Source organism: Mus caroli, unplaced genomic scaffold (assembly GCF_978045245.1).
Source record: "Mus caroli unplaced genomic scaffold, Mus_caroli_1 scaffold_16, whole genome shotgun sequence".
Classification (NCBI taxonomy): Eukaryota; Metazoa; Chordata; class Mammalia; order Rodentia; family Muridae; genus Mus; species Mus caroli.
This window is the reverse complement of record NW_028227271.1, coordinates 5862225-5873937: the sequence shown is the minus strand read 5'-3', so window position 1 is coordinate 5873937 and position 11713 is coordinate 5862225. Positions and strand designations below refer to the sequence as shown.

Below are 11713 nucleotides of genomic sequence, written 5' to 3'. Positions count from 1 at the left end.
TACAAACAGCTCACAGAAATTCATTGCCCACTTCTGACCTCTGAGAGCATCAGACACACATATGTGGTGCATATACATACACTCAAGCAAAACACTCATACACATAAAATTAAAATGTAAGGGTCTTAGAGAGTGTGCTCATGAGACCCAAGAGTTGAGGAGGTGAAAATTTGAGGCTATGTGAAGAATCAGACCCATTCACTCATTTAATGGCTGCTGCTCGTTTTATTATTTGTCCAAAGGCGTTGTATTGGACCGAGGTAGACAAGATAATGTTACATCAGAAATGAGCCAAAGGACTGTTCCTTTTGAAAAAAAAAAAAGCCCTTAAACTCTGTGCTGCCTTTCAGTTGGATGCTGTAACCGCACCTACCCTTTGGGGGCTCACTTTCTATCCCCGCAATTACTAAAGTAGATAAAGGCTGGAGGTTACACTGTTATTGAGAGGTATGGTCTGATAGGTAGGAACATAACACCCACAAGCGTTTAAAGCCAGCTTTGTGAGCTGAGCCATGAGCACGTTGGCGTTTCCTAAGAACAGGGCACAGTCAGTCTAAGCAGTGCCTTAGCCATTGCAAGCCTGGCTCTGTCCTCATCTCCTGGTGCCTTCTAGTATTTAAGTCCTTAAAATACTTGATGTATCTTGCCTTGTAGTTCTTGATACAAGTGTCATCTACACAACAACCAGTCAGGAAGGATACATCCCTTATGTTTTGTTCGTTTTGTTTTGTTTTGTTTTGTTTTGTTTTGTTTTGAGACAGGATCTCATTACATTGCCTTGGCTCATCCAGAGCACAGAAACCATCTCTCTCTGCCTCCCTGAAGCTGGGATTAAAGATGTGAGAGAGACACCAACAGCAATTGTTCCTCTCCTTTGGAGATGCCAAGGGCAGGCTCTGAGTCCACTTGTCCAATGCATATGCAAGTGAGTGAGTTGTAAATGTCTACTTTCCTGCAAATTCTGGTTTCTATCGGATTCCCAAGGGATCGCTTTGCACAGAACTGACTTTATCGTAAATATGTGTATTAAAGTGGGAGAGTTTTCTCATTCTCATCACATTGATTCTAGAACGATTCCAATCCTGGGAGGCTAAGGCCTGCTTGCAAGGCTGCCCCCCCCTTTTTTTTTTGCTTGATTCATCAGGACACAAGCAAGAGAATGCATTCTAGCTCAAGAAGGGAGGCTATTCTGAGCAGCTGCAGAAAGAGGTTGGAGGCTGGGCTGCTCAATTTAACCAAAATGCCCAGTCAGCAGAATAACTGTTTCCATTCCTCTCCAGCCAAGGGCCCTGATTCACCCAGCTTTTCCCAAGCAGAGCACTCATTAACTAGATGGCTGAAAGTCACTTCCTCCTGCGTCTTCTCTGGCTAATTCTAACAGTGTTCGAGAAATAAATATCTCAAGGAGAAGCAGCAGCGCATGCGTGAGCCTTGAAGACACCCGCCCTTACATTCTTTGCTTCTGTTCCTCCCTGACTCCAAACTTCTCTTAAATAGAGGTTAAGTTGTAAGACGTGTATTAACACAGTCACCAAAAAGAAAAAACAGTGAAAACTCTGAACTGACAGGAATGGGGCATCTGTCTGAACCCTGGTGCAGGCGCTAACCTCAGAGACAAGAGCCTTCAGTGAGAAGCCCTTTACAGAGGCAGGAGGAACACCTGCAGGAAGCTCAGTAGCCTCAGGTCGGCGAGGTAAGCAACAGTCTTTTCTCCTCCAGTTCTTTTTCCTGGGAGAATGAGAGGCTCAGCAACCATTCTTCCCTTTGATGAAAGCCAAACTAGGATGACGAGAGTAACTAACTCCCAGGGCTGTGACCCCTGTCCTGATATTTTGAGCACGTGAAAGAAAGCAAGACAGAGCCCCACGCAGCACGAACCACCATCACATTGCTCGAGGTCAACAACAACCAAAAGTCACTGTCCCTTTCCGTCTCTGTAGGGGAAGGGAATTTCCTCCCAGGGATTCAGACTTAGATATACAAATCCACAACTGTCTACATCCCAGAAATACCAAGGAAAACTTTGTACACAACTCAAGCCATTGTTACCCCATCCCACTCCGACTCCCTGTACCACTCAGAATACGCTTAAACAAAACCAAAACTCATACCGTCCCCACGACCCTTATCCCTAGAACACAATTCCTAGAAAACCTAACTTGTACAGTTTGCACTGAGCATGCTGTCTTCAAAGACCCTGCACACGTACACACATGGACACAAAAACACAGACAAGAGAAAGCTCCGTTCAAGGGGATAGTTTTTCCTTCTGTGTGGGCTTCGATTACTTGGGAAACAAAGTTCACTCTTTAGCTCTGTAACCTGATCTCTCAGCTGTGTGTGTGTGTGTGTGTGTGTGTGTGTGTGTGTGTGTGTAGCATGTGTGCATGTGAGTGCATGTGCATCCATGTGGTTGTGTGTGGTATGTGCATGTTGAACGTGTGTGTGTGTGTGTGTGTGTGTGTGTGTGTGTGTGTGTAGCATGTGTGCATGTGTGTGCATGTGCATCCATGTGGTTGTGTGTGGTATGTGCATGTTGAACATGTGTGTGTGTGTGTGTGTGTGTATGTATGTAGCATGTGTGCATGTGCATCCATGTGGTTGTGTGTGGTATGTGCATGTTGAACGTGTGTGTGTGTGTGTGTGTGTGTGTGTAGCATGTGTGCATGTGTGTGCATGTACATCCATGTGGTTGTGTGTGGTATGTGCATGTTGAACGTGTGTGTGTATGTATGTAGCATGTGTGCATGTGCATCCATGTGGTTGTGTGTGGTATGTGCATGTTGAACGTGTGTGTGTGTGTGTGTGTGTGTGTGTGTAGCATGTGTGCATGTGTGTGCATGTGCATCCATGTGATTGTGTGTGGTATGTGCATGTTGAACGTGTATGTGTGTGTGTGTGTGTGTATACAGGATGAGGGACTATGAACTGGGAGTGAAAGCTCACTCTATACTTTTCAGAGGGAGGAGTAAAATGCATGTGATCACAGTAGGAGAGAGAAGAGGAAGAGAGGAGGCAGACCCACATGAGAGTGTCTGGCCCCTTGCTCTCAGGCTCAAATGCCTGATCACCATCTCTTTCCTGTTTCTTCCTTTCATCTTAGCCCAGTACTTCATGGAGTCACCCATTCTGTGGTATTTGAAGTAGATCTTGGAGTCAAACAAATTTAGGAAACATTACATGAATAGATATTGGCTGTGGGGATTCTCAGAGCCCTTGATATACTATCAGCCGCTTTCACTTTCTCTCTGTGTAGAGTAAATTCTTAGGAACTGGTACCACATGGACTCCAACCAATGAGAATGGACATCAACTATCACTGCTGGTTCTCTTGAGAGTAGGTTCAGCACAAATAGCCTCACACATACAAACTTTGCACCATTTCCCACAATTTTGCCCAGAGAACTCTTTTCCCACGTTGTCTCACAGAAATGGTGAGAAATACTCCGGCCCTCAGGGTACAGGAGAGGGGCAGCTCTGGCAGTGGCTGCTGGTAGCACCGGCTGACAGATATGACCATGGCTACAGAAGAGACAGGTTTCAAAAGGCAGATGTCCTTCTGTCCCAGCTGCTCCCAGGACTCTGTCCCTGGTGGGTCAGCAGGTGCCTGTCTAGGTGGTGCTTGCGGCCAAAGCTCTTCTCACAGCGAGGGCAATGGAAGGGCTTCTCCCCCGTGTGGGTCAGCCAGTGTCTCACCAGGTGGTGCCTCCGGCCAAAGCTCTTCCCACATTCAGTGCACACATGGCACTTTGGCACTGGAGGCACGCGCTGAGCCCCAAGACTCTCTCCAAAGTCTTGGCCCTTGCAGGACTTGCTGTCTGTGTGCACTCTCTGGTGGCTGGCCAGGTGCGAGCTGCATCGGAAACTCTTGCCACACTCAGAGCACCTACTTGGCTTGTCATGCAGATGGGTTTTCTGGTGCCTGATCAGGTGGTGCCTTCGCCCAAAGCTTTTCTCACACTTGAGGCAACTGTAGGGCCTCTCTCCAGTGTGGGTTTGCTGATGTCGGGCAAGGTGGGAGCCCCACACAAACTGTTTCCCACATTGAGGGCACGTATGTGGTTTTAAGAGAGAGCCTGTGTCTGTTCTATGTAGATGGTGAGAGAAGGTGTCCTCCTGAAGGAAACGTGGGCTTAGGAGCATTCCTGTGGAGTTCCTGGGCGAGGACTCCCAGCTTGGACCCTGCCCCGGGTTCCAGAGAGCAGTATCCCCAGACACACTGGATAATGTTCTGGGAGGTTCCACCTCTAGCTCGGGAGTATCACCCTGGGGTTCACCTCCGTCTCCTATGGGGAGGGAAGAATGCAGCTCTGTAAAAGGAGAGTCCAAAGATCGGATCCCAGCACCTAAGTCCCAGGGAACATTGCCTGATGCCAAATGTTAGCCCAGAGGGGCTAGGAAAACCCAGGAGAGCATAGCAACTGCAGAGATCTTCAAAAGCCTAGTTTTTATCTGAGACACCTTACTTTTTAAAGTCTTCATTTCTTCTTTCTGTGTCTGTGTGTGTGTGTGTTGGGGTGTGTGTGTGTGTTGGGGTGTGTGTGTATGTGAAAGTTATGTGTGTGTATGTGTGTGGGTATATGTGTGTGTGTGTGTATGTGAGTGTGCATGAGTGAGTGAGTGTGTGTATGTATGTATGTATATGTATGTGTGTGTGTGTGTTGGGGTGTGTGTGTATGTGAAAGTTATGTGTGTGTATATATGTGTGTGTATGTGTGTGGGTATATGTGTGTGTGTGTATGTGAGTGTGCATGAGTGGGTGAGTGTGTGTGTGTATGTGAGTGTGCATGAGTGAGTGAGTGTGTGTTTGTGTTGGGTGTGTATGTGTGTGTGTATGTATATGTATGTGTGTGTGTATGTGTGTTAGGGCTGAACTCCTTAAGATAACCATATCTGCTCTTGGTAAGCACGCAGCAGCAAGTGATAAATGCTCAACCTAATATCTATTTTCCAACATTATTTTCTTAACACTATTTACTACTGTTCATCACTACTAGACGCCATCTTCACACTTCCACATGGAATGAGAGTGAGGTGTGAGCTGCAGTCACCGCTAGTAGCTGTCAGCCTCATTGGATAGATCTGGAAGACATCTCTATGGTGACTTGGATGCTGACTGCCAGTGTCAGCTCTTGTCGAGTGTGCTTGACACTCGTCTGCTGCTCCCGGGTGTTAACACATTTAACTGTAATAACTTAGATACAAGTTCTCACAGGTATGGGCTACAGGTCAAACCCGCACAGCCTGACTTCCACACCTTCTGCACCCAGGCTTGCTTTTAGAAAACAAAAACTTTCTGGTTAGGGACATATAAAGATGACACTTTTGAGAGTATTTCCAGGTCCTTACCTGTATATGTGACCTTCAGGATGTCCCTTCCTTCTACATCCTGGGGGCCAGGGGCCCATTGGTCTTCTCCTCCCTCTTGCTGAGAAAGCATATCCAATTTGGGGATGGGAAACCCTGTCCAGGAGAAAAGGGGACACACACATACACACATACACACACACACACACACACACACATACACACATACACACACACATACACACACACACATACACACACACACACACACACACACACACACACCCCAGGTTAGTTCAATAATTCTGTATTAATGGACAAAACTGCTTCCTAGATTCCTCGTTGGGATGACAGGATAAAAAAGCCAGACACAAGCCTCCAGTCATGTCTCCCAGTCAAGTCCCTCTTCCTTTTCCTAGAAAACCACAAGCTCTCTCCCAGTGAGCCAGTTCTCTTCCTTCAAACCCTCTGGCCACATCCTTTCTGCTTCCAACTTTACCTTAACACTGTTAAGTCTGACTGGTATAACCCTCACCTTCCCCAGGGCGATGCTCCAGTTTCCAGGACCCAGCTCCAAGTGGCCCTTTCTCGGCTGTGTAAGGAGACTCAAATTCCCAACCAAGATGAGCCTTAAGTTTCCACTCCACAATTTAGCATTATTTACAAAGAGATCCCTCACTTCAACCCTTTAGGGCTTAGCACCAACATCTTTCCTTGTTGCTTAGACAGAGCCCTTGCCAAAGTCTCCTCAGCAGGCAATTTCCAACACCCAGAAGGGGGCAGCCCCATCCCTCCAGGGCACATAAGATCCTGCTTACTCAGAGAGACGACGATCCCACAGTTTTCCTGCATGACATATTCTCCATAAAAGTCTGTCTGCGAGGGGTCCAGGCTCCGCCACTCCTCCTGAGAGAAGCACAAGGACACATCCTTGATAGTTACTAGGCCCTGAAACAAGACAGGCGGATGTCTGTTAGCATCTGCTCTGACGGGAAACACGACCTCACTATGAAGGGCTGAGGTGGACGAGGAAAGAGGGCAAGAAAGGACCCCCCGGAAAAAAAACAACAACCCTAGCAGGTTAACAAAGCACTAGGCAAGGCCCGTAGCTTTGTGAAAGAGAAAAAGAGATGAGGCCGAGGAGTGAATATGGGAAAAGTGACTAGAGGAGTTTCCTGAGCGAGACCATGAGAAGTCAGACTCAACGGGTCTCTGGCTTAACTACAGGTGTCTCCTGCGTCTCTTCTTACCTGCCTTAGTCTTTCTTGTAGACTGTACCACAGTCTCCTTCCTCCACTTGACCTTCCCTTCTCTGTCAACACAACATGATATAAACAAAACATGCCCACCTCCTGAGCACGCCGATGTTGTCTCTTCGGTGCTAAAGCATTGTGGGTAAGCTCATAGTTTGGAGGCAAGCGGCTACTGCATGAGTGGCGTTATCCAAATGCCTCCATCTTTCTCTGCGCCAATGTTCTTGCAATGGGATGGAGTGACTGAGTTGTTCTTACAGGACTTAGTATGTATAAAGTGCACAGGAAGGCTTACACATAGTAAGCGTCCTGAAATGTCACCACTGCCAACGCTGCTCTCTCTCCACGGCTGCTCTCTCCACTTGCATCCTCTTTCCAGATCTTTGCATAGTTTTTTCTTCTCTTCTCTCTCCTAAAAGCTCCACAATCTACACCACCCAGTCTACTTGATGCTCCTCCAGGCATTCCTTGGCCCCTCTTTTGTTACCTTTTCCAGGACATTTTTTCTGTCCTTTTCTTTTCTTTTCTTTTCTTTTCTTTTCTTTTCTTTTCTTTTCTTTTCTTTTCTTTTCTTTTCTTTCCTTTTCTCCTTCTTCCTCTTTCTTTCTTTCTTTCTTTCTTTCTTTCTTTCTTTCTTTCTTTCTTTCTTTCTTTCTTCCTCCTTCCTTCCTTCCCTTCCTTCTTTCTTTCTCTCTTTCTTTCCCTCTCGTTCTTTGTCTTCTTTCTTTCTTTCTCTTTCTTTCTTTCCCTTTCCTTCCTCTTTCTTTCTTTCTTTCTTTCTTTCTTTCTTTCTTTCTTTCTTTCTTTCTCTTCTCTCTTTCTGTCTTTCTTTCCCTATGTTTCTTTCTTTTCTCTTTCTTTCTCTTTCTCTCTTTCCCTTTCCTTCTTCCCCTTTCTTTCTCTCTCTTTTCTTTCTTTACCTTTCCTTCCTTCTTTCTTTTTTCTTTCCTTCCTTCTTTCTCTTCCTTTCCCTCTCTTTCTCTTTCTCTTCTCTTTCCTTCTTTCTTTCTTTCTTTCTTTCTTTCTTTCTTTCTTTCTTTCTCTCTCTCTCTCTTTCTTCCTTCCTTCTTTCCGTTCTTTCTCTTTCCTTCTTTCTTCTCTCTCTCTTTCCATTTCCTTCTTCCCCTTTTTTCTCTCTTTCTCTTTCCATTTTCTTCTTCCCCTTTTTCTCTCTTTCTTTCTCTCTCTCTCTCTCTCTCTCTTTCTTTCTTTCTTTCTTTCTTTCTTTCTTTCTTTCTTTCTTTCTTCCTTTCTTTCTGAGATAAAGTCTCACTGTGCCACCCAGACTGTCCCAAAATTCTTGGACTCAAGCCACACTCCTACCTCAGCCTCCCCAGAAACTGGAATTACAAGCAGGTACCACCATGCCTGATTTCAGATTTTCTTTCTAAAAGAATCAACTGGTTATTCTGAAATCCCCACTCTCATCCAACAGATAACACAATCACCCAATAGAAAAACATTACACATCCCTTAAACAGAATCGATTCCATTCGAGGCACACTTTAGTGTTCACGGGAACTAACAAGCCAGTGGGATGATGCCCGAGCTGTGGAAGGGCAATGACACCAACCTTGGGAGAGAACAGGGGGAGTACAGCTTACCTGGGATCCGGCTGCAAGAAGTGCGGCTGCCATTTCCCAGTCTCCAGTGTTCCCCTCCTGGGGAACGGCCGGAACCCAGGGAGCAGAAGTTGCTGGTGAGGGGAGAGAGGAACCATCAGAGATGAGCCACCCATCTTTCCCAGGATGCACTTGTTATTTATCTTCTCCACCCGTGCTCACTGGTAAAACTCAAACACATATATAGAGATGTAGAGGCCTCCACTCAAACAGTTCTGCAAGGATCTGGGGACATTGAGTGAAGACTGGCTTTAGGTTGGATGGTACTGATTGATGCTCATCATGTGACATATATGTTACTGACTGTGGTCTCCAACAGTAATGAGTCTCCCAGGACTTCCTGGGTCTCCCACATTCAACACCATTAATGACATGCTTGCCTGTTGGAGGAATGAGGACTGTGTGAGAAAAAAAAAGCCTCTGCACATAGTCTGGAAGATGCAGGACCTCTGGACAGCAGGGCCCAGGGTAAACAGACTGAACCTGGTATCTGGTACATACTTCAGTTGGTGGCAGTTAAAAATTAACTATTGTTGTTTGAGACAGGGCCATGCTCTGTAGCCCAGGCTGGCCTGAAACTCATGGCAATCCTCCAAGAAATGTGATTACAAGTTTGAGCCACTGTACCTAGTCAGGTTAGGAATTTTTAATGCCTCTTTTGGAGCAGAGATTAGAAGACCTCTAGTGCTTCCAACCCCTCCCTGACCCCCCATGTGCTCTCACCCTTCTCCTGAAGGGACAGTGGCTCGTCTTCAAGACCACAGTGAAGGTGCTCCAGCGGCCTTGGTGCTGTTCTCCACGGGCCCACTTCCCGGGTTCCTCTTTCTGACTGGGGTTCTGCCGCATCCAGCTGTGCATTCATTGGCTCCCATCCTGTGCCCAGGCCTACAGCCTGCTCTGAAAGCATGTCTGCAGCAAGCACACACTGTGACCTGGAACAAGTCAGGAAGTGATGCACTCTTCTATCATGGATGAAGATGATATGCCCAAGGAAGCTTCAGAGAACAGCTCTTAAGGCTAAGGACAGGAAATGGTCCAAGGAGCCCCATGGAAGACGAGCTTACCAAGCATGGTGTGAGCCAAGCTTTCCAAGAGGAGCTCAGGAACTGACAGGCGCCACACAGTCAAGTCCCTGTTATTTCGAAGGCCTCATGCTATCAACAGACCTTCCCCCAGGGCTGCAAGAAACTTCACTTTAAAACACAATTAGTCCAATCCTGAAGATCCAGAGGGTTTCCACTGTATCACAATCTCTCAAGGCGCAGCGAATTCGTTGAGAACACAAGAACGAATCCACTCAACAAAGATGGATGCTATCATACCTGGAGATTCTATGCCTCACATTACATTTTCATCAACTGATGTAGAAGTCCCACCCGAGGGGGGGTGACCTGTCATTAGTACCTGCTGTCTCTCTCGAGCTGAACCAGATAGCCCTCCCTTAAGAAAAGTCTCAGTGAAGGGACCCATGATCTGTCACACTTATGTAGGAAATGAGAACTGATAAAAACCCAGCAGAAAGACCCCTAACTTAGACAGCTATAAAAGCAAACTGTAAGCACTCAACGCAGCCTTGACAGGGAGCTGGAACTGCAGGTCAGTGAGAAGCCGAGGTTTAAAGGAGATCATGGAAAGGTCAGCATGCGGAGAAACCCTGGGAGGCTGCAAGGTGGCATTACTAATACAGCATGAGAGGGAATAAGCAGCCCTGAGGGCTGAAGTGTGTGACAGGCACCGGTCACAGCGCCTTACAAAGAATATATCCAACTTCAAGAACGGTATGGGGAAGCCAGTGTTTGTTCACGGGAAGAGATTCGAATCAAGAAAGGGGCAGGAAACCCAGCTTCTGGAAAAGCTAAACCAACAGACATAGTTTGGGCTTGACAAGCAACAGATGGTCGGCCAGTCAGGCCACCTGTAAATATGTCTATGTATCAAACAGAATAAGTGGTTTTGATCACAGGAAAGATTTGGGCTATAATCAAAATTTGTTTGATTCTGTTTGTTTTCTAGAGTCCACAACAATCCTAGAACAAGACAGGTCCCATTTGATAACAACTGTGGAACAACTTACTGCGTGGCAATCCATGTCTGTCATTTTTATTCCCTTTCTATGTAGACCGAGTGACCAATAATCTCCCTAGAACAAGTCAGAATTTCAGGGGCAGGCTGGAGAGATGGCACAATGGTTAAGAGCACTAACTGCTCTTCCAGAGGTCCTGAGTTCAATTCCCAGCAACCACATGGTGGCTCAACCATCTGTAATGGAATCCGATGCCCTCTTCTGGTGTGTCTGAAGACAGTGACAGGGTACTCATATAGAGAATCTCAGGGGCTATTTTAGCTCACAGGATCATCCAGTAACATCTGCAGGAACCCAGGAGGCTGGGAAAGGCTACAGCAGACCCCAGGCCAGTTACAATGTACAGAAAGAACAAATTCCTCTTCTGTCAATAAAGCTCAAAGATGGCTTTGGGGCCTCAGGGATGCACCCTGGCCTGATTCTGCAGAGCGCACTGGGCCAGCTGGATGACAGAAAACCTGTGGAAATGTTAGGGGGAACCCGGAGCAAAGGATGGCATGGATCACTGTCACCTGCCTGCATTTCCTAGGATGCTCCTGGCAGGGCCAGCACCTGGGCTCCCACCTTAACCTGTCTTCTATCTTTCCTTGCCCCTAGTTCACGATGATCCCAAGTCTGCTGGAGCCTGGGTTCTTGGGCTTTCATTTCTGTTGCCTGCTTATGTATCTGGGAGGCAGGGCACCTGCTGAAGGTTTTGGGGTTTTTTTTGTTTTTGTTTTTGTTTTTTTTTTTCAGCGAGTTCTTCTGGACAGAGACAGGGCCTTAGTATCAAAGAGTGGCCCAAGGGCACAGGGACGAAGAGTGGCTCAGTGGCCCTGCCACCGCGGGTGTGGCACCTCGGGCCCCGAGCCCACAGCAGAATAAGGTTTCTTCAGAGTCAGACTCAGCACCCCGGGGAGGGTCAGATTTCAGAAGATTCTGGAACTGGCTAAGTGGGACCAGAAAACAGGTTCCCGCGAGCAGGAGCTATACCAAGTGACAGAAAGGTGCTGCGGGGACGCCCACGCAAGTGACAGCGGCGGGACCAGGCATGCGACACCGACGCCACCGTCCCCACGGCCAGGCTGGTGCCCTCCTCCACGCCCGCCCGCACCCCAGCCCCACTCACCCCGGCTCGGCCCCTTGGCGTTGCCTCCCGCCCGGAGCGGCCGGCCGAGCCCGCGGGCCCGCACAGCAAGCGACAGGCGACAGGGCCGGCGCGGGGCGGGCACAGGAAATCCCGCCGCTTCCGGGGCTCCGTGGTGCGGGCGGGGGCGGGCGCGGGCGGAGAGGACCGCTGGACCCACACTCCTGTCGCCGCAGCCCACGGGCTTTTCTGCTCCCGGGGCCCCGCCCACCGCCTGCGACCTCCCACGGCGCCTGGCGGTAGGGTGGGGGCGGGGGTGGGAGTACAAGAGGGCTGGAACCCTCCCCTAGGACTAGCCCTCCCGACAGACAGACTGCCAAAC

The 11713-nt window shown here is 48.1% G+C and overlaps 1 protein-coding gene across 2 annotated transcripts; it reads right to left on the bottom strand.

Annotated features, from left to right (window-relative positions):
- Positions 1–224: 224 nt before the first annotated feature.
- Znf641 (zinc finger protein 641) lies at positions 225–11473 on the bottom strand. 2 transcript variants are annotated; one of them, XM_029469433.2, is made up of 6 exons: positions 11374–11473; positions 8906–9114; positions 8165–8256; positions 6126–6255; positions 5350–5463; positions 225–4286 (listed from the first exon to the last, which is right to left on the bottom strand). In XM_029469433.2, the coding sequence occupies exons 2-6, from the start codon at positions 9087–9089 to the stop codon at positions 3541–3543; spliced, it is 1266 nt and encodes a 421-aa protein (XP_029325293.1). In that variant the 5' UTR covers positions 9090–9114; positions 11374–11473; the 3' UTR covers positions 225–3540. The 2 variants fall into 2 exon arrangements, with proteins under 2 accessions (XP_029325293.1, XP_021039839.1); XM_021184180.3 differs by having other exon boundaries at positions 6126–6213; positions 11374–11447.
- Positions 11474–11713: the final 240 nt, after the last annotated feature.

Excerpts from the sequence above, each read along its gene's own strand:
- Znf641 (XM_029469433.2), bottom strand. The coding sequence starts at position 9,089 with ATGCTTTCAGAGCAGGCTGTAGGCCTGGGCACAGGATGGGAGCCAATG. Across the intron at positions 6,256-8,164 it reads TTCTTGCAGCCGGATCCCAG|GGCCTAGTAACTATCAAGGA; the intron begins GTAAGCTGTACT and ends GTCTTGTTTCAG. Across the intron at positions 4,287-5,349 it reads CCTGAAGGTCACATATACAG|GAGACGGAGGTGAACCCCAG; the intron begins GTAAGGACCTGG and ends CCCTCCCCATAG.